The 26,035-nt window shown below is 42.8% G+C and overlaps 1 protein-coding gene across 1 annotated transcript in view; it reads left to right on the forward strand.

Annotated features, from left to right (window-relative positions):
* AMHR2 (anti-Mullerian hormone receptor type 2) overlaps window positions 1-26,035 on the forward strand; it is a 122,180-nt gene continuing 96,145 nt past the window's right edge. Inside the window, exons 1-7 of the mRNA XM_040422388.1 lie at window positions 1-61; window positions 143-319; window positions 1,529-1,645; window positions 18,515-18,586; window positions 18,702-18,820; window positions 20,037-20,273; window positions 22,662-22,776. Coding sequence (XP_040278322.1) covers window positions 1-61; window positions 143-319; window positions 1,529-1,645; window positions 18,515-18,586; window positions 18,702-18,820; window positions 20,037-20,273; window positions 22,662-22,776 — 898 coding nt within the window. The remainder of the gene's footprint in view (window positions 62-142; window positions 320-1,528; window positions 1,646-18,514; window positions 18,587-18,701; window positions 18,821-20,036; window positions 20,274-22,661; window positions 22,777-26,035) is intronic.

Consider the following 26,035-nt stretch of genomic DNA (forward strand, 5'->3'; position numbering starts at 1 on the left):
ATGCCTCACACAGGACTCAACTTCATCATCCACTTGAGCCTCTTCTTAGCTTTGCTGCAAGGTAAGTATATACAATGCCGGAGATGGTTTCTTATTCATGTGGTACATGCCCTTCACTCTTGTGATTCTTGCATTTCCTTAGATGTCCAACTAAAAGGGATATCCTGTGCCATACTTGATAATACATCTTATTCCGTTGGAGAACCTATAGATCAGTTTGGTGACATAACTGAACCAGGAAAGATACACTGCAATGAAAGCAACTGTTGTATGGCACTGTGGAATATCAGCAATGGGAGGATTCAGCCGGCTTTGTTAGGTAAGTACGGTATATAAAATAACATATGGGGGTATTGTGGTTTCTAGCAGGCTTGGTTCTATTAACCAGTAATTCAGTCCCTTACATGCAATCTAAAAATTGTAGGGATATGCTTTTAGGTTGGTAGTGGTCTCTTTATCTACTGTGCTCCTGTACAGATGCAGAGGTTGTACATGTGGTATGTCTGCCCCTAAAGTCCATGATGTCCATACACTGTCTGTATCCAGCTTGAGCGGTTTTGATTTTTTCATATAATTTACCCTGGCACAACAATATACTCTATAATCTGTCCTTGGTGACTCATTGGTACTCTACCAAAACCAGAAGATACATTCAGCCCTTGATCTCTGGTGTTGATGAACCACTGCTGCAATGTGACCCGTGTTCTTGGTAACATTATGGCCTAAGAATTTTCCAGCCAATTCCTACTCATTTGGTGCCTACATATCTGATGATACAGCTGTTTTTTGTAAATCTTATGATCCTGTGGTTTTATAGCCATAGCAGACAACCTAGTAGCTACTTACCCTCCTTCTTGATCCATCATTGTTACGGAGTTATCAACAGTTAAAAGAGTTTTCTGGGATTTTGATATTGGTAGCCTACCCTCAGGATAGGTCATTAATACCAGATTGGGGGGGGGGGGGGTCCGACACTGGGGATCAGCTCCTTAAGGGTACATGCACACGTTCAGGATTCATGTGCGGAAAATCCGCACTGAAATCCACAGGTGTTCGCAGGCAAATCTGTGCGGTTAATCCGCATTAATTTGTGCGGATTCGCATTAGGATTTTACTAAGTGAATGAAGAAAATCTGGTCAGGAGAAATAAAATAAATTTACATGCTGTGGATTTTAAAATCTGCACCGCAGGTCAAAATCCGCGCGGAAAAAATCTGCATCGTGTGCATTGAGAAATTCGAATTCTCATAGAATACAATGTACATGACCTACGATGCGGATTTTCCGCACGCAAACCTGATCGTGTGCATTTAGCCTAAGGAGGCCATGGTGATCTGGTGAGCTGTTGGTCTCAAGAGCGAGCAGCATCCATTTAAAGAAATGGGTAACTGAGTGGGGGTCTCAAGTGAAAGACCCCCATTCTATTGCGTCAATATCTTCTAAAAGTACATATTGACAGGGGCGTATCTCTACGTCTTCTCTATGTGTTTTCAGAATTACGGTAACTTATTTTTGTGTTATTTTGCAGGCTGTTTCCCCTCTCATGCCGTATGCAGATCCGACATCTGTGTTCCTGTCTACAAACAGGGCACTTATCACTGCTTATGTTCTTCAGACATGTGTAATGCCAACATCAACTTTTCTGGTGAGTACATTACCCATGGTTATAGTCAAGGGTGGATTTGGCACTTGTGGTGTCCCAAGCAAAAATCTATCTGGGGGGCTCTCATTGCACCTGTAAGCTCCAGCCTGCTACAAGTCTAAGCCCTGGAAAATGAACCGGCTGCATAGGCAGCATGTCTGCTCCTTTAATATTTTTTTGGCTAACTGCTTCTGACCAGCAGGGGCCCCAGATTCATATTTTAGGGGTAACCACCACTGAATTTCTTTCAGTGTCTAACAAAATGTAATGGGTTCAAAGAGGAGTAATCTAGAAATGAACGAATAAGGCCTATTGCACACGACCGTATGGCTTTTTCAGTGTTTTGCGATCCGTTTTTCACGGATCTGTTGTTCCGTTTTTTGTTTCCGTTGTGTTTCCGTTTCTGTTCCGTTTTTCCGTTCCGTTTTTCCGTATGGCATATACAGTATACAGTAATTACATAGATAAAATTGGGCTGGGCATAACATTTTCAATAGATGGTTCAGCAAAAAACGGAACGGAAACGGAAGATATACGGATGCATTTCCGTATGTGTTCCGTTTTTTTGCGGACCCATTGACTTGAATGGAGCCACGGACTGTGATTTGTGGGCAATAATAGGACATGTTCTATGTTAAAACGGAACAGAAAAACGGTAAAAAGGGAAACGGAATGCATACGGAGTACATTCCGCTTTTTTTGCGGACCCATTGAAATGAATGGTTCCGTATACGGACCGTATACGGAAAGCAAAAAACGGCCAGTAAACGGGAAAAAAAAACGTCCGTGTGCAATAGGCCTAATACTGTACAAAAACAACAGAGAACATTTGTGTGCGTTCAGTCTGTAAGTTCACAAATCATGAATTGGGGTGGATCTTAGTTTAAGGGGAATGGCTTCATCTATTAGGGTGGGGCTTATCGTAAGGGGAGGGGCTTCAGGCATTAGAATGGAGTTTAGTTTAAGAGGAATGGCTTCATCCATTAGGGTGGGGCTTATCATAAGGGGAGGGGCTTCAAACATTGGGGTGGAGCTTAGTTTAAGGGGAATGGCTTCATCCATTAGGGTGGGGCTTATCATAAGGGGAGGGGCTTCAAACATTGGTGCGGAGCTTAGTTTAAGGGGAATGGCTTCATCCATTAGGGTGGACCTTAGCTTAAGGGGAGGGGCTTCAGACATTGGGGTGGAGCTTAGTTTAAGGGGAATGGCTTCATCCCTTAGGGTGGACCTTAGCTTAAGGGGAGGGGCTTCAGGCATTAGAATGGAGTTTAGTTTAAGAGGAATGGCTTCATCCATTAGGATGGGGCTTATCGTAAGGGGAGGGGCTTCAAACATTGGGGTGGGGCTTAGTTTAAGGCGAAATGGCTTAATCCATTAGGGTGGGGCTTATCTTAAGGCAAGGGGCTTCAGGCATTAAGGTGGAGCTTAGCTTAAATGGAGGGGCTTCATTAACCAGGTATTGGGGATAGTGTGATGATAATGTCTGTACAGATCCTGGACAGATTGGTAGGAAACACTAAATTTTAAGAAATACTTTTTTTTTGTCCCTTTGAAGTGCATATAGGACACACATGGGGGGAATGCAGTTACAGAATAAGGCCTCATGCACACGACCGTTGTGTGTTTTGCGGTCCGCAAAACGGACAAGAATAGGACAGGTTATATTTTTTTTGCGAGGCCTCGGAACGGAGCAACGGATGCGGACAGCACACGGAGTGCGGTCCGCATCTTTTGCGGCCCCATTGAAGTGAATGGGTCCGCATCCAAGCCGCAAATACTACAGCTCGGATGTGGACTAAAACAATGGTGCATGAGGCCTTAGGTGTGCAAAAATAGCAGTCCAGCAAAGGGATAACTAAAGCCATTCTGCAGTACAACACCCTGGTAAGTATGAGATTAGGGGAAATTAGGTTAGCTGCAGTAAACCTGTGTCTTTGCAGTTTTTAGTTAGCTTAGGGTTAATAATCACTATTTCCCCCAGAAAATTAATAAATGAAGTTTGTTGCAGGACAGTGGCTAGTCATGTACCATAGCTGACCTTTAATATTGTCTCTACCCCCAGGGCATCATGCATACTGGTTCCAAGATAGTGAGGTGTGAAAGCCTAAAATAGTAATGGCAGAGGCTCAATTTTTATTTTGGCATGAATCTGCCTCTGATATCTGCTTACCATTGTTTGGGTCCCTTTGAGTTCCTATTTTCCATCACAGACATTTTGGCTTGTGCAGTTTCACCTTTTATGCACATTAAAGGGGTTGACTTCAATGGGAGCAGCGCTGCAGTGACAAGCACTGTCCACTACTGGGTTGATGGAGCTGTGTAGTTCCAGATCCAACTTCTGGTAACGGAGCTACACCCAAACAACTGAACAGTGGGAGTGCAGGGTGTCGGATCACCGTCGATCAGCTAGTGATGGTCTATCCTGAAGATGGACCATCACTTTGTAAAGTCCGGAATGGCAGATTATCGAGGATGAGTGTTTGTAAAAACGATTGTTCCTGATAATTGGCCTTTGTGAAAGGTTCCGACAATTACTCTATGAATGAGCAAAAACAATGCCAGGACCAAAACTCATTGGGGGAAATTTACTAAAAGCATGTTGCATCAGAATTATGGTGTAAAATACGCCAAAAAGAATGCTGTTTTGATTTGCACCAAATATATCAATAGGTTTTTCCAGAATTTTCACCATAAAGAATGCATCACGCCAGAAATGTCAAAGTGGGGGCGGGGCTATCAAATTGGCGCATATTACGCCTCATTTATCATCTTCTTATCAGCATAAATGGCTCAAGTTGTTGCTGACAATTAAGCCAGCTTATTTATGTGGTGGTGTTTTGTATAAAAAGTCACATTTATGGCAGAAAGATGCAACTTTTTGTCATAAAATCGCATTTATGTAAAGAAAACCAACTCGTCGTGGGAACAAGTGATAAGGAAGTATTAAAACAGGATGCAATTATTGTTATCTAATAAAAATGAGCTAAGCAATAGCGGTCTGTCAATAAAGTCACATTCAACAAAAACAAAATAATAACAAAAACATCCTGAGACAAAAGTTGTAATTTACCACTGGAAATGTCGCAAATATGCTTCAAAAGCCGCACATATGATTCAAATATTCGCAAGTGTGGTCTGGCAGGGTTGGCTGAAATGGCGCATTTCTGTTTTAAAAAGTTGCATTTCCGTGCTATTGGAGTTAAAATGTCGCAAATAAAGAAAAATAGGCGAATAATCAAGTTCATATTTTAAAAAGTCACATTTTGATATATGAGGTGAAAAAAAATCACCACTTTTGTAATGTTAGTATTTTTGTGGCGCAAATTACGCCATTATTGATAAATGTCCCCCATTGTCTCTGTGCAGCAGATTGTGCTGTCTAAACAACGATTTGCTGCGCAGGAACCATCACTTCCAATGAGGACGGGCAATCACTGTATCAATCGCTTGTCTCCATATAGTGGAGGTGATTGCTGCATGTAAATGCCGCCATCATCTCCATTGATTATCAGGCAGTTATCGGGAACGTCTGCTTTGTTCCTGCTAATCTGCCAGATTATCAGTCTGTGTAAAGGACCTTTAGGCCCCTTTCACACAGCCGAGTATTCCGCGCGGATGCGATGCGTGAGGTGAACGCATTGCACCCGCACTGAATCCGGACCCATTCATTTCTATGGGGCTGTGCACACGAGCTGTGATTTTCACGCATCACTTGTGCGTTGCGTGAAAATCGCAGCATGCTCTATATTCTGCGTTTTTCACGCAACGCCCCATAGAAGTGAATGGGGTTGCGTGAAAATCGCAAGCATCCGCAAGCAAGTGCGGATGCGGTGCGATTTTCACGCACGGTTGCTAGGTGACGATCGGGATGGGGACCCAATCATTATTATTTCCCCTTATAACATGGTTATAAGGGAAAATAATAGCATTCTGAATACAGAATGCATAAAAAAAATAAAAATAAAATTAACTCACCTTAAACCCCTCTAGCGCTATTGTACTATGCATTCTGTATTCAGAATGCTATTATTTTCCCTTATAACCATGTTATAAGGGGAAATAATACAATCTACACTACAACTAACCCAAACCTGAACTTCTGCGGTTTTTTATCACGTGCGTGCAAAACGCATTGCACCCGCGCGATAAAAACTGAACATCGGACCTAATCCGGACACGCCCGTGTGAAAGAGGCCTTAGGGAGCTGCCACATGTTGTGGCTGTGCTGAGTTTTAGATGTGGCAAAAAACCACACCAAAAAAAGTGTATGGTTTTTGCAACAACGTACCTGTATTTATGGTGCCTTTACTTACAGTGAAGGGAAAACACACAGCAAAGCTGAATTACATTCATTACATTAATGTAATTTAAGTTTTCTGTGTATTTTCCCTTACTGAAAGAAAACGCAGCATAACTGCAGGTTTGTTGTTAAAAAAACGCATGTGTTTTTTTTATGCAGATTTTTGCTACGTCCAAAACGCAGCACAGCCACCCCGCATCCTAAGTCACCTGGGACCCTGACAGCAGTACCAACTAACTGTACTACCCTGATGGCAGCCTAGCCCGACTAACACATTGAACAGTTTTTTGGCTCCTGAATTATTTAAAGTCTAAGGGGTCATTTATTAACTATTTGAAGACCAAGCCATTTTTCACCTTCGTGACCACGTCTACTTTAGCAAATCTGACATGTGTCCCTTCATGTGCTATTAACTTGGGAATGCTTTTACTTATCCAAACCATTCTAAGATTGCTTTCTCGTGACACATTGTACTTCATGATAGTCATAAATTTGAGTCAATACATTTCACATTTATTTATGGAAAAATCCCAAATTTACCAAAAATTTAGATAAATTAGTAATTTTCAAAATTTCTATTTCTCTGCTTTTAAAACAGAAAGTGATACCGCATAAAATATTTAATACTTAACATTCCCCATATGTCTACTTTATGTTGGCATCAGTTTGTGAATGTCATTTTATTTTTTTAGGACGTTAGAAGGCTTAGAATTTTAGAAGCAATTCTTACAATTTTTAAGAAAATTTCCAAAACCCACTTTTTAAGGACCAGTTCAGGTCTGAAGTCACTTTGTGAGGCTTACATAGTGGAAACCCCCCATAAATGACCTCATTGCAGAAACTACACCCCTCAAGTTACTCAAAACTGATTTTACAAACTTTGTTAACCCTTTAGGTGTTCCACAAGAATTAAAGGAAAATGGAGCGGAAATTTCTAAATTTCACTTTTTTGGCAGATTTTCCATTTTAATCCATTTATTTCTTTAACACATCGAGGGTTAACAGCCAAACAAAACTCAATATTTATTACCCTAATTCTGCGGTTTACAGAAACACCCCACATGTGGTCATAAACTGATGTAAGGACGCATGTCAGGGCACAGAAGGAAAGGAACGCCGTATGGGTTTTGGAAGGCAGATTTTGCTGGACTGGTTTTTAGATGCCATGTCCCATTTGAAGCCCCCCTGATGCACCCTTACAGTAGAAACTCTCAAAAAGTGACCCCATTTTGGAAACCAGGGGATAAGGTGCCAGTTTTATTGGTACTATTTTGGGGTACATATGATTTTTAATTGCTCTGTCTATATTAAGTTTTTTGTGAGGCAAGGTAACCCAAAAATGGCTGTTTTGGCACCGTTCTTTTTTTTTTTTTTAAAAGATTTATCTGACAGGTTAGATCCTGTGCTATTTTTATAGAGCAGGTTGTTACAGATGCAATGATATCAAATATGTCTACTTTCCTTGTTTGTTTCAGTTTTACATAATAAAGCATTTTTGAAAAAAAAATTGGGCTTTTGTGTCTCCATTTTCTGAACGCCTTATTTTTTTATTTTTCTGCCGATCGTCTTGTGCAGGGGCTCGTTTTTTGCAGGAAGAGTTGATGTTTTTATTGGTACCATTTTTGGGTACATACGATTTTTTGATCATTCATTATTACACTTTATGGGGCAAGGTGACCCAAAAATGGGTTGTTTTGGAACAGTTTTTATTTATTTATTTTTACAGCGTTCACCTGAGGGGTTAGGTCATGTGACATTTTCTATAGAGCAGATCGTTACGGACGTGGCAATACCTAATATGTATCGTTTTTCTTATTTATTTAAGTTTTACACAATAATAGCATTTTTGAAACCCAAAAAAGTATGTTTTAGTGTCTCCATAGTCTGAGAGCCATAGCTTTTTTATTTTTTGACTGATTGTCTTAGGTAGGGTCTAATTTTTTATTGGATGAGGTGACGGTTAGATTAGTACTATTTTTGGGGGCATACGCCTTTTTGATCGCTTAGTGTTGCAATGTTTGTGATGTAAGGTGACAAAAAATAGCTTTTTTGGCACTGTTTTTATTTATATTCTTTTACGGTTCAGATAAGGGGTTAAGTCATGTGACCTTGTTACGGACGCAGCGATACCAAATATGTATACTTTTTTAAATTTATTTCACTTAACACAATACCGTAATAGCATATTTGAAACAAAAAAATTATGTTTTACTGTCTCCATGTTCTAAGAGCTATAGTTTTTTTTATTTTTTAAGCAATTTTTTGCGGGATGAGGTGAAGGTTTTATTGGTACAATTTTGCGGGACATACACCTTTTTGATCGCTTGGTGTTGCACTTTTTGTGATGTAAGGTGACAAAAATGGCTTTTTTTTACACAGTTTTTTAAATTTTTTATGGTGTTTATCGGTCGGGGTGGATCATGTGATATATTTATAGAGCCAGTCGTTATGGACGCGGTAATACCTAATATGTGTAGTTTATTAATTTTATTTTATTTTTTTATCTCTTATAAATGAGTGGATATAGGAAAAGGCAATTTATTTTATTTTTTATTAAAATTTAATTTTTTTTATTTTTTTTAACTTTTTTTATTTTTACACTTTTTTTTATCAAGTCCCACTTGGATCTTAAAGATCCAGTGGGGCTGATGGCTGTACTATACTTTGCAATGTTCTTGCATTGCAAAGTATAGTACTATCAGGTCTCCTGATAGATGGCAACACGGGACGCCTTTGCAAAGCGTCCGGTTGCAATGGCAACCATCAGGCCGCTGCCATCGCAGCGCGGCAGCCCAATGGTTGAGAGAGCGAGCCCCCTCCCTCTATTAACCCCATGGATGCCGCGGCATCTAAGGGGTTATAGCATAGTGTCAGCATACAGCTGACACTCGCTGCTGATGGCAACGGCTCAGGAACAGAGCCGCCGCCATCACATACAGCAGGGGGACTTCACAAGAGGGCACAGGTGAGGAATGGGGACACCCATGGGGGCAGACAACATGGATGGGGGCAGGCGGGCAGGGCAGGGAGAGCGCATGGCTGGCAAAATGATTGTAGGAAGGCCCCCGGGGGAAGGGCGTTGCGAGCGCACAGATCGATGCAGGGGGCACAGATGGGGCCCACATATTGGAGGCACGGAGCACATACTACTGTACTAAGATGAGCACATACTCTGATCTCATCTGAAACAGGCACTTTTTACACTGCCGGTGATCTGACTGGTTAGTCTGCACAGACTAACCAATCGGATCGATCTCCGGCAAGGTACCACTCTGATTGGTCCCTTGCCGGCATTACTGCACTGTATGCTGTCCGTGACAGCGGCAGTGCAGGGGCAGAAGCTTTAATCCAAGCGTTTTGCAATGCTTGCATTAAAGAGCTGCCATGACGTTTATACACGTGCTAGCTGCACAGGGTATGCGCATGTATGTAGCCGTATGGTAGCCGTGAAGGGGTTAAACAGAAATAAGCCTATATTTCAGATGACATGCTGGAGTAGTTGTTATCCAAGTTATGTCTCAAGGCCTGTTTGAAAGGTTGAACATTGACTTATAGCAGGGGTAGGCAACCTCCGGCACTCCAGCTGTTGTGGAACTACAACTCCCAGCATGCATACTTCCTCTGCTCTTTTTAGAACTCTCACAGAAATGAATGGAGCATGCTGGGAATGGTAGTTTCACAACATCTGGAGTGCCGAAGGTTGCAGAACCCTGACTTATAGGATAGCTGCAGAGCTTGCTAAGAGCTTTATTCCCAGGAGCTTGTATGGCCCATAAGCCTCCTCACGCCGATTCTGCATTCTCCATAAGTAGATAGTATCCCCTGAATCTCGATTTAGGCAATACACAATGCAGATTTTTCATTACAAAAAAAATCTGCAGGGGACCAATAATATGTCACCATACCTTAGTGTCTTCACACAAATCCATCCCCATTCAGATGCATTGAACTGATTCTCAGTTGTGGAAATTTCTGCAATTAAATCTGCCACCAGCAATATTCTGCTTCAGTGTCCTGCTACTTTTCCTGTAGAAGAAGTAAATGTTTGATCAATGCAATCAATGAAGAATTTAGACTTTGATCTGTTTTACCAAATTTTAAAGGAAGTAAAACATCACATGAATGATTACTTCTAGATAGATCACCTAGGGCAGAATTCATACCCTACACAGACTGACGCCAACCAAGGCAGTGTGGTGATGTGACATTACTGACAAGGTGGCATGTGTCCACTGGAAATATGGTTTAGAATACTGTATATATATGTATATATATAAAACCAAGATTAGTAATATACTGTCAATTATGTTTTTCTGTAAATAGACTGGGAAATTACCTAAATTCCATATTGATATTTCATGTGGTCATAATACAATAGCTCTATACATCTAGTCTGTCTGTCTATTTGTCTGTCCGTCTGTCTATGCTTTACATTTAATCCATATCTATCTATCTACAGTATTTATCTATCATTTATCTATCTGTCTGTCCGCCTGTCTGTCTTTCTATGTTCTATTTATCTACAGTCAGGTCCATAAATATTGGGACACAGACACAATTCTAACATTTTTGGCTCTATACACCACCACAATGGATTTGAAATGAAACGAACAAGATGTGCTTTAACTGCAGAATGCCAGCTTTAATTTGAGGGTATTTACATCCAAATCAGATGAAGGGTGTAGGAATTACAGCAGTTTGCATATGTGCCTCCCACTTGTTAAGGAACCAAAAGTAATGGGACAGAATAATAATCATAAATCAAACTTTCACTTTTTAATACTTGGTTACAAATCCTTTGCAGTCATTTACAGCCTGAAGTCTGGAATGCATAGACATCACCAGACGCTGGGTTTCATCCCTGTGATGCTCTACCAGGCCTCTACTGCAACTGTCTTCAGTTCCTGCTTGTTCTTGGGGCATTTTCCCGTCAGTTTTGTCTTCAGCAAGTGAAATGCATGCTCAATGGGATTCAGGTCAGGAGATTGACTTGGCCATTGCATAACATTCCACTTCTTTCCCTTAAAACTCTTTGGTTGCTTTTGCAGTATGCTTTGGGTCATTGTCCATCTGCACTGTGAAGCGCCGCCCAATGAGTTCTGAAGCATTTGGCTGAATATGAGCGGATAATATTAACCAAAACACTTCAGAATTCATCCTGCTGCTTTTGTCAGAAGTCACATCATTAATAAATACAAGAGAACCAGTTCCATTGGCAGCCATACATGCCCACGCCATGACACTACCACCACCATGCTTCACTGATAAGGTGGTATGCTTAGGATCATGAGCAGTTCCTTTCCTTCTCCATACTCTTCTCTTCCCATCACTCTGGTACAAGTTGATCTTGGTCTCATCGGTCCATAGGATGTTGTTCCAGAACTGTGAAGGCTTTTTTAGATCTCGTTTGGCAAACTCTAATCTGGCCTTCCTGTTTTTGAGGCTCACCAATGGTTTACATCTTGTGGTGAACCCTCTGTATTCAGTCTGGTGAAGTCTTCTCCTGATTGTTGACTTTGACACACATACACCTACCTCCTGGAGAGTGTTCTTGATCTCGCCAACTGTTGTGAAGGGTGTTTTCTTCACCAGGGAAAGAATTCTTCGGTCATCCACCACAGTTGTTTTCCGTGGTCTGCCGGGTCTTTTGGTGTTGCTGAGCTCACCGATGCGTTCCTTCTTTTTAAGAATGTTCCAAACCGTTGTTTTGGCCACGCCTAATGTTTTTGCTATCTCTCCGATGGGTTTGTTTTGTTTTTTTAGCCTAATGATGGCTTGCTTCACTGATAGTGACAGCTCTTTGGATCTCATCTTAAGAGTTGACAGCAACAGATTCCAAATGCAAATATCACACTTGAAATGAACTCTGGACCTTTTATCTGCTCATTGTAATTGGGATAATGAGGGAATAACACACACCTGGCCATGGAACAGCTGAAAAGCCAACTGTCCCATTACTTTTGGTTCCTTAACAAGTGGGAGGCACATATGCAAACTGATGTAATTCCTGCACCGTTCACCTGATTTGGATGTAAATACCCTGAAATTAAAGCTGACAGTCTGCAGGTAAAGCACATCTTGTTTGTTTCATTTCAAATCCATTGTGGTGGTGTATAGAGCCAAAAATGTTAGAATTGTGTCGATGTCCCAATATTTATGGACCTGACTGTATCTATCCAATTATCTATCTTTTTCATGTTTTACTGTGCACCAACATTGAACCATTGTGGATTTTATTTGAGGTTCCAACACTGACCAACTATACTCTGAGGGAGACCTGAAATGTGCAACCAACCTCTGCACCCCTATAGATACGCCCAGAGGTCTCTAAGCACTATGTAAGGGCGTGCCCTGTCAGAGGTGCTGTTGATGATGACTTTTTATCTTCAGATTTGTCATAGTATTGCTGTACATGTATATGCTTTTTCATTGTGTATAGTTAGCAGCACACACTGTAGCGTTTGTACCTAGTGGGCTGCGAGTAAGGCATCTTTCACACGGGCGTGTGCACCCTGTGGTTGTGCTGCGGCCCGCAAAATGCACAAGCACTATCCGTGGGGCAGCCGCATCGGATCACGGACCCATCCACTTGATCCGGCCGTTCCGCAAAAAGATAGGACATGTTCTATCTTTTTGTGGAACGGAAGTACGGGACGAAACCCCACGGAAGCACTGCGTAGTGCTTCTGTAGGGTTCTGTTCCGTGCTTCCGTTCCGCCCCATTCCGAATCTCCGGATTTGCGGACCCATTCAAGTGAATGGGTCCGCATCCGTGATGCGGAATGCCCACGGAACGGCCCCCGTGTATTGCGGATCCGCAAATGCGGTCCGCAATACGGCAATGGGGCGCACACGCCCGTGTGAAAGAGGCCTAATAGTGTTGCCAGTTCTTCAGGGATAATGACGGCAGAGGCTGCACTTCCCTTTTATTGTCCTCTTATTGATAAGGATGTCAGGGCTATAAACATTGCTGCCCTTTTTTGTTAGTCCTGCCGATGTTGCCGCATATTGCCATAATGCCACTGGATGAGGTTAGCAAGCAGTTAGATGGATAGATAGATAGATAGATAGATAGATAGATAGATAGACCTTTTTTTAGTTATGGTGGTGGGGGTTGCAGTAGTAAAAGCAACAAGACAAGTGCTGACGCAGAAATGCCCTACGGGCCCTAGACAGTAAGACCTGCCATGGAGGAGAAAGACCAAGTAGCAGTCCAAGGGAAGTTGTTGGAGATGCAATGAGGCCCAAGCAATGCTACCTGAAGGGAACAGATACCTGGGCAGTTGCCATGCCAGAGGCACAGGCAGTGTTTCGGACTGTAGTGCCGAGGGCTCACCAGTAAAATTCATTCGGGGGGCCCACTCTACAGCTACATACAGTGGCAGGCAGCAGCATCATGCTCAATATGATTGATTATGGGGGTCCCTGCGGTGATTTTGAGAAGTCAGGTCATGGAAAGATTGTTGATTGATATAGACTTCACCATCGAGAAGAACTGATGGCAGTAAGAGGTTGTCCGTGACATGTCAGGCCCCACCTGCCCACCACCTTGATCCATTACATCCTATACTGTAGTACTCTAGTGGAAGAAGGATGCATGGTTCTCTGGTGGGAAAATGAGACGAAGGCAAAAACATATAAAAATATAGTAACCAAATTTACAATTTTTATATGCGATATAATAATATGGGTACAAAGACTGAGTGCTGGGCATCCCAGACAGGTAAGGGTCTTATGGTCCAGATAGTGGCCTCATACAGGTAAGGTGAATCGATGTCTGTTGTATTGTACCATAAATGAAGCGGTTAAAGCCTGAATTTGTGTAATGTGCTATTGTTTGCATTCCACATCTCAGGGTGAATGTTTTCTTTATGCGATGTGTCTGATCTCACAGCCAGGAGGTTTATCACTGGGGAAGCACAGGTGCTTTTGGGGGAGGACATACAGTATGTTTCTCTGACTGTATTTCTTATCAGCTGGACTGGAGATATGTGCGACCTGGAACGGCGTCTCCTGCGACTGGATGAACACAACAAGTGAGAAACTCTGGAATGCAAGCAGTAAGGGAATGACCTCAGGAACACAAGGGGAGTGTTTGCAAACAGTTCATCATTTATTGGGGTGGGACTGGTGATTCATATAAAGGTGACATATAGTGTTAGAGTTAGATTTCACCTTTTCTCTGCATCCTCTATAGCTATGCCCCAGTATGAATGGTTTTCCTGCGCAGTAAGCTCTTAAAGGGAATGTGTCATCAGAAAATTACATCATGTTTAAATCTAGTTTAGTTTATATGTTAAACTTATTTTTTAAGAATTTTTGGGGGGTATTTTTAATATCCCATGTCATGTCTATCTTTTAAAAAAAATCCTAAAGTCCTGCCTAACTAATGGGCAAAAACAAAAGGCTGCCATACACATTCAATGGCTGTCAGCCAAGCGATCATTCGGCTGATAGCTATCTCTCCCGAATCCTTCCCAAATCCCCCATACACATAAACGTTCGGTTCGCCCAACTGTATATGTGCATTCAATAAGAAGAGAGGAGAAAGCCGCTGCCAGACACTTCTGGTGGCTTATCTTCTGGGAGAACATAAGGATTGGGTAAAAATATTTACTTTGCCCGATGCTTCTCTCCCCGGACAACATCACACATTAGACTGTCGTCCAAACCGGCCACTCTTGGTGGGTTCGGGCGACAATACACTAATAAGTATGGGGGGCCTTAACTATTCTGTACAGATCACTTTTCAGTAATAATCTCATAATCATCACAGACAGGATTACAAGAACAGATAACTCCTCTGTATACATAATATAGGACCCGCCATTAACAATAGGCCGTATCACACCTCCGCTATGGACAATAAGGCTCCATTCACACGTCCGTGGTGTGTTGCGGACCCACAACACACCCGCCCGGCACCCCTATAGAAATTCTTGTCCGCAAGCTGCGGACAAGAATAGGACATGTTCTATCTTTTGCGGAGCTAAAGATCGGGGCCGCGCTCCGCAAATGCGGATGCTGACAGCACACTGTGTGCTGTCCGCATCCATTCCGTCCCCATAGAAAATGAATGGGTCCGCACCCGTTCCGCAAAATTGCGGAACGAACGCGGACCCATTTGCGGACGTGTGAATGGAGCCTTAATGACCTCTGCAGAGGTTACAGGTCATGACTAGAAAACTCTATAAGTCAATAAGGTCCATTGTGCCTATGGTCCTTGTGACAGCTGTAAAGTAATATCTTTCGATGCTGTTATTACTTCAGGCGAGACGGCCGCCTCCATAATCAATACAGAAAATAACATTTCAAAAAAATCTACAAACATAAGATAATATCAAATTAAAAAAGCATATGTATTACTATCTAGTTTCGATTAGTAAATGACTGTAGGTGACACATTCCCTTAAAGCAGACTGGGGTGTTTTTATATATTTATTGTATTTATTACACATATGAAATACACCAATCAGCCATAACATTAAAATCATATACCTAATACTGTTTAGGTTCCCTTCATGGCAGTGAAACAGATTTGGCATAACGAGGCATTGACTCTGAAGGTGTACTTTGGTATCTGGCACCAAGACGTTAGTACCAGATATTTTTATAAGGGTTATCCCACAAAATGATTTTTCACTTATCTGAATAATAGGTGATAAATAATAGATTATTGGAAGGTCTTGTCACTGGGACCCCCACAATATTGAGAATGAGGAAGGAGTTTCCCCTAGTCCCTTCTGTAAATAGAACAGTAGTGCAAATGTTGGTTCACTGCTCCATTGACTTCCATGGGGCTCACACAGTCTATATCGGTCCCATAGAAATTAAGGGAGCGGTGGGCCGATTAAGCACTACCGCAACATTTGGAGATAAGACTTGGGGATCCCTTTTTCTAGGGTTCTCAGGGAATCCTAGCTGTTGGACCCTCCACTATCCGTTATTCATCACTTATGCTTGACCTCGTCCCATAGTGCATCCTGGTACCATAGCTTCCCCAGCTAAGTGACACACATGCACCCAGCTGTCCACATGATGTGAAAAGAAAAATGCAGTTCATCAGACCAGACCACCTTCTTTAATGTACATGCTCTAGTTTTGCCGCTCACATGCTCAATGTGGGTACATTTGGTGATGGACAGGGTACAGCATGGGCTTTCTGACTGGTCTGCAATGCGCTGTGCGGGAAATTTGTCATGAGGGTAATATTTGAAGTCAGTTTTGCTTGAGTCTGCATTTAAGTACTTTACTTTGCACCAAATAGATCAAATATCACACATAGTTACATTTGGGGCATCTTTAAACATAACACTTTTGTCTAGTACCCCTAAAATCCTGACTTAGGCCTCTCCCCCAGTTAAGCCAGTATCTCTGCTCTGCAGTTCTGAGGGACAATCACCCCGAAACAGCTGTCTGCAGATGAGGTGCTGGCTTACCTAATATCCGAGTCATGTCTCAAGGCCTGTTTAAAGGGTCGAACATTTACTTATAGGATAGCTGCCTTACATGTGGTGGCATTAGAGGCACAGCTTGTTAAGAGCTCGTTTGCATCCCTTTCGTCCCACTTTTGTCTAAAAATGCTGCGCTTCAACTTGGCTCTGGAATAGTCCTCTGGCACTCATAGTCTTTAAAACTCAATAGTTCCTTAACTTAAATATGCATTATAAACATCTAACAAACAGGTAGAGCTGAGCGAATTTCTTTAAAATCCGATCTGGCTGCTTTGCCGAATTTTACCCAAAAACTCGCTTCATAACTAATTACTTTTTTACAAAGTGCATTTTTTGTAAGTAGTGGGTGCAATGACAGGGCGCTGCGATTGCACCGCTCCCCATCATTGTACCCCTTAGATGCCATGTTCATACATGATCACGGCATCTGAGAGTAAAGAAAGTGTAAAATTAACTTTTTTTTATCATACTTACCGCCTTCATTTGCTAGCAACGGGCCGTCCACCACCATCTTGCTTGAAGATCTGGCGCGAAATCATACGTCATACGCCACAAAGCACGGGATTTCGGCTGAGATCTTCAATAAAGATGGCAGCAGCCGGCCCGTGGCGAGCAAGTGGAGAAGGTAAGTATGATTTTTTTATACTATTTCAGGTTAAATCGATTTTCTACCACGAAGCATGAGGGCATTCGGCTTTGCAGCAAATCAAATTTATCCTGACATTCGGATCGAATTCCACTTTGTTAGATTCGATTCACTCAACTCTACCAACAGATATCACAGGGGATTGACATGCTACAAGGGGAATTGACATGCTACAAGTTTAGGATGCATACAAACATCCTTTCCTTCTGGCATAGCAGGGTATGCCCTGCATACATCCAAAACGTATAGCATGTCTATCCATTGCCATACCTGTTGGATGTTTTTAATGTATGTTTAAATATTTATTTTATGCACTTATATAGCGCCACTATATTCCGCAAGCGCTTTACAGACATTAGCAACCAACTGTCCCCAATAGGGCTCACAATCTAAGGTCCCTATCAGAATGTCTTTGGAGTGTGGGTGGAAACCGGAGTACCCGGAGGAAACCCACGCAAACACGGGGAGAACACACAAGCTCCATGCAGATGTTGTCCTTGGTCGGATTCGAACCTAGAACCCCAGTGCTGCAAGGCACCAGTGCTAACCACTGAGCCACCTCCTGTTCTTACTCCTTTCCATCATGGCCAGCTTTTTATTTTTTAGCAAATAGTGCTATAGGAGCTCTTCTTTAGCATCAAACCAGACAGGCTATCCTTTACTCTTATGCACGTCAATGATCCTTAGGTGGCCATGATGACCCTGTCGCTGGTTTACGGGTTGCCCTTTGCTGGACAAATTGTGGTAGAAATTAAAAGGGTTTTTCCGGAGGAAAGGTCATCAGTATCTGAACGGTGGGGGTTTGAAACCTAGGACCCCCGCCAATTAACTGTTTGAGAAGGTACCAGCTCTCCCTTTAGCGCCACAGCCATCTCTGTGCTTACCAAACACAGCACCGTACATTGTATAGATGGTATCATAGCTCATCACCATTCACTGGAAATGGGCTGAACTGGGCCTAGGCCACGTGACCGATGAATGTTTCACCACTGGCCTAGGAAAAGCTGAGAGAAAGCTATAGCACTCACAGGAGCTCCAGTGCCTTCTTTAACAGCTGATTGGCTGGGGTCCTGGGTGTCGGACCCCCACCAGTAAGATACTGAGGACCTATCCAGAGGATAGGTCATCAGTATTAAAATGTCAGAAAACCCCTTTTAACCACCGTCCATTGGGGACATCCCACAAAACCTGTCATTTTGGAGATGCTCTGACCTTCCAGCCACCACAATTCGTCCTTTGTCAGATTCGCTCAGATCCTCACTGTTGCCCATTTTTCCTGCTTCCAACACATCAACTACAAGAACTGACTGTTCTCCTGCTGCCTAATCCAGCATCTATTGACAGGTACCATTGTAACAAGATAATCAATGGTGCTCACTTTGAATGTTAGTGATTCTAATGTTATGGCTGATTGGCATGTATGCCAGGGATATGTTAGTGGTGGATAAATTTGACTACATGTATGGTTTTCAGGGAACTCTGTGGCTGTATTTGTGGCTGCCGTTACAATCTTTCTGATATTGACCATTTTGGGGTTCATCAAAGGTAAGAAGAATGAATACTCTCATTTTATGTAAAGAATATATAGACTCTATACATCAGTATGTTAAGAAATCCTTGTGTTCATCTACAACTATTGCAATTCTTCTATTCCCACTAGCGAGGAAAGAAAAATACTGTCTTCGAGTCAAAGATGAAGGCTTGCTGGAAAACCAGGAGGTGCTTATGCAGGAGATGAGCAGCCCCCCAACACTGCCAGTGGAGGGACTTACGCTACAGGTCTGCTCCTTGGCAATATAAATTGACTTCGGTTCTGTCTAGTAGGGCTTCCCATTGGCAGATACAGGCAGAGGATGTTCTAATTGTCAAAAATATGGAAGCATTATACACAATTTTACTGTCCAAGCTGAGACAAAAAGTTGGGGTTTCAGGAGCACATTTCAACAGAAAGGGGTATTCCAGTTTAACAAAGCTACCCTCTGTCCACTGGATAGGAGATAACTGTTAGATTGATGGGGTCCGACGCATGAGAATGGGAGTCCCCATCTTGAATGGAACGCTGGTCAAGCATGTGTACTTTTGCCTCATTCACATTCTATGGGACTGCCAGAGATAGCTGAACACTGTACTCTTTAGATTGAAGACATACTGTATCAGAGAAGGTCTAACATACCAGTCAGAATTCCGAAATCAAAAATAGTTGCTTCCTCAATGACATGTATGTAACTTGTCACAGCTTTTTCATCTTCTTGACTGTCAAGTATGCAAGCCAGAATGCTTCCCTAAGAGGCAGACAATGCCCCATTCTGCGTTCCACTGTGCCTGCAAAAGAGTTTATGTAAAAATGAAAATCAGATATCAAATAGTACATGGCAGTCTCTAACTCATAATTTCTTTCTAACAAATTTAGAACCAGCCCTGTACCTCACATGGAACCAGAGATCTCCCCATTCATTGCTCTAATTATTCTGCTAGATTTATTTCAAGCTGACAGCTCAGGGGATGTGTCAGTTCTGCTGCAGCTCTTAGATGGTGCGTCCTTTCTGCTGCAGCTCTTTCCCTGTAACGGTTTTAGTTTCTAACAGAAGATATGGCTAGTGGCAGTTAAAGGTTTAAACTGAGGTGGACAAGAAATAAGGAAAAGAGCAAACAGCAGGTGGCACTATACAGATACATTTTAGTGAATGGCTCAGTGGCTATACTACATTTTTAATTACATTCGATTCAAAAATATTCAGATCCAGTTACTAGTTTGAAAAAAATGTGTAATATTTTTCATGGCACAACCCCTTTAACTGGTTCCAGCTAGAGCCCAATAAACTTTAGTTATGGTCATAGGTTGCCATAAATGCCCGCAATAATTTTCACACAAGTGCCAACCTTTATAACGCTCAGGCACTGTACGACCATAAGTGCCACAGACCCACAGAACATCTGCAATTATGCCATTATCAATCGTTAGCATTACCAGTTTAACGGCTCGTCTCTGTTCCAGACACTTCAAGACGAGAGTTTGCCTTCAAATTTGTGGCTTGGTGCTTTGTATGGTAAAGGTGTTATCATAAAATGTTTCCCACCCCCGCTGAAGAACCTCTATAGCCAAGAATGGAGGATCCTGAGCCTTCTGACCCCTTTCCAGCATGAGAACATTGTCTGCCTTCTAGCAGCTGGGTCTGGTCCCGAGGAGGTACTGATGCATCACCGAATTTTAGTCTTCCAACATTATCCAGAAGTGAGTGTTCAAAAGTCTGTTTTATAGTACCATGTTTGATGTAAACTGTATGGCCGAGTTCACGCCGGGACTTTCACAGGTCTACTACACTGGACTTAGTTCACGAGAGCCATCTAGGTTCTAAGTTTGGAGTTAGTTGGAGGGTGGCTTTACACACAGTAAATCAATACTGTAAATCAAAAGGAAAATAAAAATCCACTTTTGCATCATTTTCATTTTTTGTGCCTTTTTTGTTCAGTGAGTGTTTTCTGAAAAGTGAAAAACACAACAAAGTGAAGAAAAAGTGAAACGGGCAGGGAATTCTATGACCTGTACAAATGCACTATGCTTTATATGGTAACAGAATTCCTTGGTGACTTCTAATAAGCCATAGTGTGGCTTCGCACGAAAGGGGGTTGGATTAAGGCTACTTTCACACTTGCGTTCAGAGCGGGTCCGTCTGATGTCTGCTCAGACGGATCCGCTCCTATAATGCAGACGTTTGCATCCGTTCAGAACGGATACGTCTGCATTATAACTTAGAAAAATTTCTAAGTGTGAAAGTAGCCTGAGCGGATCCGTCCAGACTTTACATTGAAAGTCAATGGGGGACGGATCCGCTTGAAGATTGAGCCATATGGTGTCATCTTCAAACGGATCCGTCCCCATTGACTTCCATTGTAAGTCTGGACGGATCCGCTCGCCTCCGCACGGCCAGGCGGACACCCGAACGCTGCAAGCAGCGTTCAGGTGTCCGGTCACTGAGCGGAGCGGAGGCTGAACGCTGGCAGACTGATGCATTCTGAGCGGATCTGCCTCCACTGAGAATGCATTAGAGCCGGACGGCTGCGTTCGGGGCCGCTTGTGAGCCCCTTCAAACGGAGCGCACGAGCGGACACCTGAACGCAGGTGTGAAAGTAGCCTTAGATGTGACGTTTTGTGCCAAAACTATGCAACTATCCTGGGATAAAATTCTGTGTCAAAGTAAGCCAACCAATAGTTGGTATAGAGTCGGAGAAAAGTGTCCATCCCTGCACCACATTTATCATCCAGCCTGAGCCCCTGTGATAAATCTGATGCAGGTCTAGACAATTTGCCTAAAGACCCATTTACAAGGACCAATGATCGGGGCATCTACTGGAAAGAAGCATTCCTAAGAATATTCAGGATTTGGGGGGGTAATATCTCTCCTTACGGAGAGCACCCTTAATCGTCGTGAGGAGACTTATAGGACATACATGCTCCTCTGGAATTCTAGGAAGAAAGGGATACAAATGAGCTCTTAGCAAGCTCTGCCTCTAATGCCACCAGATGTAAGGCAGCTATCTTATAAGTCAATGTTCAGCTCTTTAACTAAGCCTTGAGACATAACTTGGGTATTAAATAAGCCAGCACCCCATCTGCAGACAGCTGTTTTGGGGTGATTGCCCCTCATCACTGCAGAGGAAAGAGTACTGGCTTAACTGGGTGAAAGGCCTTTTGTCAGGAATTGGGAGATACTATCTCTCCTTACGGAGAGCGCCTTTATCGGCATGAGGAGGCTTATAGGACATACATGCTCCTCTAATGAAGAAAAGTAGCATAAATAGATGTCCTGCCCAGAAAATAGAGCTTACCGGATAAGGTTTTGCATAAGCTGGCATAACTCTGCTGAGAGCGTACAGATCTGAATAGGTCCAGACGTCAATTGGTTGCAGCTCCACTGAACGGAAACTAAGGTTGCGATATATAGCAGGTAGGTAAAAATAAATAAAAAATGAAGATTACAGAGCGCTCCTAGAGTTGACAAATTTATTAAAACAATTTGCACTTTATTTTGTTTTAATAAATAAGTTGTCTTTAGGAATCTTCATTTTTATTTTATTTTTTACCTACCTGCTATACATGCTCCTTTGAAATTCTGTGAAGAAGGTATGGAAATAAGCTCTCAACAAGCATTACCTCTGATGCCACCAGATATAAGGTAGCTATCCTGTAAGTACAGGATAGCTGCCTTACACCTGGTGGCATAAGCGGCAGAGCTTGCTAAGAGCTCATTTGCTCTGGGAATACTCATACCTGGTAATTGCCCTATGTAATGCACCGATCACCTGATGAAAGAGCAAATGTTCATTCATGACGTGAAAGCATCACTGATACGAACACCAGAATCTTTGATTTTATTCTTTATGGGAATGAATGATCGCAGCAGTAGTGATCCCTCGCCCCCATACAGTGGAGATGCTTGATGCATGTAAATGCAGCTCTTACCTCCTCTTACTAGCAGGCAATTATTGGGGCGAACGGTTTGTTCCTGATATATGCATGTTGAGTCGGCACGTGTAAAGGGGCCTTTAGTTTATGTCATCCACAAAGTTAGTAAATCTACCTCGCTGTTTTAACCTGTATAATCTTAATTTTTATCATCAGGGCTCTTTGAGGGGCTACTTGACTGATCGAACGGCTGATTGGGACACAGCTTGTCGAATGGCCATTTCCTTAGCAAGAGGTTTGGCTTTCCTCCATAGTGACAAATGGACTGGGGGTTGGTGAAATTGCTTTATTAGTTCATATTCTAATCTGTAGTAGTAAGGTATTGTATGAGATGTCAAGTATGTTTACATTTGTAAAGGCGTTTTATATCACTTTTTGATGGCTGGAGGTCTGACCTCTTCTAATGATGAGAATGAAGAGACTAAAGTCCTCATTTAGCGCTGCAGCCCCTTCACGGTATTTCCTTGTATGGCACAAGGTACTGCAGCACAACCACATTTAGGCCTCATGCACACGACAGTTGTTTTTTGTGTCTGCAAATTGTGCGTCCGCTAAAAAAAAACGGATGCGGCATCCGGAACACATGATGAACTATTAGCATTTTTTGGCTGACCCATTGAAATGAATGGGTCCCCATCCTATCCACAAAAAAAAACGGAATGGAGGCCGAGAAAAACAACTGTCGTGTGCATGAGGCCTTACTTGAATGGAGCTATGTGGGTATACAGTACTGCTTCAGGGTGGTTTTTACAGAAGGCTTTTTTGGCAAAAAAAAAAAGCTTTGGTTTTGTGGCAGTTTTTCATTCATTTCTCTGCCCCAAAACAAGAAGTGGATTCACAAGGTAGGAGAAATACAAATGAAGGACATATACTTCTCCTTCCTGTTAGAACCATTCCTGGCTTTGCATCAAAAAATTGCAAAAATTGCAAAAATTCCAAAAAAGCCATGTGTAAAACCATTCTTACATAACAATATGCTATCCCTTTCTGTGAAAGTACACCTTGAATATGGGTACAGCTTTTATGGTGTTAAGAGTCATACTAGAATAGATCTATAAAGTTAATGCATATCAATAATAGTAGCGAAAAGTATATAATAAATGTGCAGTGACATTAGAACATTTGTAAAGCATTTCCAATTTTATTCATTTTCTCTTATGCTTCAATTAAGAGTGTTCAAAATGTCATCTAAGGCCCCATTCACAACACATTTATGGCCATCAAAGCAGATGCTTTGTTCTTTCAAAATTGTATATGTAACTGTATGAAAAAAATGCAAATGCATGCCTTTAAAGCAATCCTCCACTTCAAGGGGAAAAAAATCCACATTCACTGAGGAATGAACAGAACACATACACGGTGACCTTCTTTCAATTTTTCATCTTTTCAACTGCAGATCTGTCGATTTCCAGCTCTTCATCTGTCATACAATACAGCCACTCTACTTCTTAGACTACCTGATGTGCACACTCGGTAGTCCAAGACACTAGTACTTGTAGAGCCCTGCTCATGAGTGAGCAATACTGCACAATCCAAGATCATCAGGAACTGTCTTGGACTATGCATCAGGTAGTCTGAAAAGCAATGTGGCCCTCTTGAACAACAGAAGAGGACCTGGGAATTTTGTGGATCTGCAGTTGAAAAGATGAATGTTTGATTGGAGAGGGTCCAACCACTGTGACCACCCACTGATGACTAGAACATAGTGGCAGCAGAGCTAGGAAAGTGCTATGCTGTGTCGTCTCGATTCGGTTTTCTTTGAAGGTTGCATGGTTATCCCATTATAGGCAAGCCCAATACCTAATGTAAGGGGTCAATGTACCTGAGCCAAAATCCCCTAGTGTAAGGGGTCAGTGTACCTGAGCCAAAAGCCTAATGTAAGGGGTCAGTGTACCTAATCCAAAAGCATGTAAGCATGGAACGTGCAGTTGATCTCTGGTGACATATTCTGTTCATAGCAGATGGGTAATAACTGGTGACCTCCATAGTACATGCTTGTACAACGACCAGGTCGCAGGGACATGTGAGTGAGTGGATGGCTTAATGTGTGTAGTAGTAGTTGTACTCACGGTACTGAAGCTCCCTGGGTCAACGTCACTGGCGGATCCGGGGAAGGGGGTGTGTCAACGGGGCAATTGCCCCCCGAGCTGGCGGCGCGGCCCTGCTCAGAAGTGGGGGGCGGCGGCGGGGAACAGGGAGATGAGCGCTTCCATTATGGAAGCGCTCATCTCCATAGTCATCTGTATCGCCGTCCTCAGGACAGCGATACAGATGGCTGTGCTGAGGCAGGGGAGGGAGAGGCGTGTCTCTTTCCCTTCCTCTGATAGGCTGCAGGCACTAGGCCGGCAGCCTATCAGAGGCCGGCGCAGGCGGCGCGATGATGTCATCGCGCCGCCTGAGCCGTACAGCGCGGGACACAGGCCAGAAGAGGCCTGCATCGCATCGCTGACATGGAGGTAAGTATAAGTGTTTTTTTTTTATATATATATATATATATATATATATATGTATATACAATACTTTTACTTGCACATTGGGGGGGCTGTTATTACTGGCACATTGGGGGGGCTGTTATTACTGGCACATGGGGGGGCTGTTATTACTAGCACATTGGGGGGGCTGTTATTACTGGCACATTGGGGGGGCTGTTATTACTGGCACATTGGGGGGGCTGTTATTACTGGCACATTGGGGGGGCTGTTATTACTGGCACATTGGGGGGGCTTTTATTACTGGCACATTAGGGGGGGCTGTTATTACTGGCACATGGGGGGGCTGTTATTACTGGCACATAATGGGGGCTGTTATTACTGGCACTATATAGGGGTATTTTATACTGGCACATTATGGGGGTACTATGGGGGCATTAGCTCAACTGGGGGCATTACAAGGGGGTACTTTTTGCACTGTCACATTATAAGGAGAATTATTTCTAATGGGGGGGGGCATTATGGTGGGCTTTATTACTCCCCCATGGTATGACCCCCTAGTAGCAGCACCAGCCTCTCCCTGCTCTGTGACCCCACTGCCCCTTCTCCAAATCCTTATTATGAAATCGTTCTCATTAGGATAAAACACAACACCAGCTCCACCAAGCCCCCCAGCCAAGTGTTGAAGTGGCGTCCGAGATCCCCAAGGGCCAAGCCAAGTAATTGTAAGTTTTCATGTGGAATATGTTTGTTATACACATATAGCATACACTGTGCCACACAATATACAGTATACCTCTACACTGTGTAGTCTGTTCTATAAGCACCATTGTTTTGTGGCGGCGGACAGAAAATAATCTGGAAGTGCCCCTCCCGAGACCAGGCTCTGGATCCGCCACTGGCCAACGTGCTCTTCCCTCCTCCTGCCTGATGGCGGTTGAGGTGTCCTTGGTGTTGATGGTTTTATGGTACGAGGAAGGGTTCCTGTTGCCGTGATGAGATAAATCTAGTGCAGGAAGCAATGAGTTGTACAGCAGAACCATTTCTTTACTGAAGAATTGAAATGCAAACAGTTCAGGACAGGTCTTACTTGCAATGGAC

Source organism: Bufo bufo, chromosome 3 (genome assembly GCF_905171765.1).
Source record: "Bufo bufo chromosome 3, aBufBuf1.1, whole genome shotgun sequence".
Taxonomy (NCBI): Eukaryota; Metazoa; Chordata; class Amphibia; order Anura; family Bufonidae; genus Bufo; species Bufo bufo.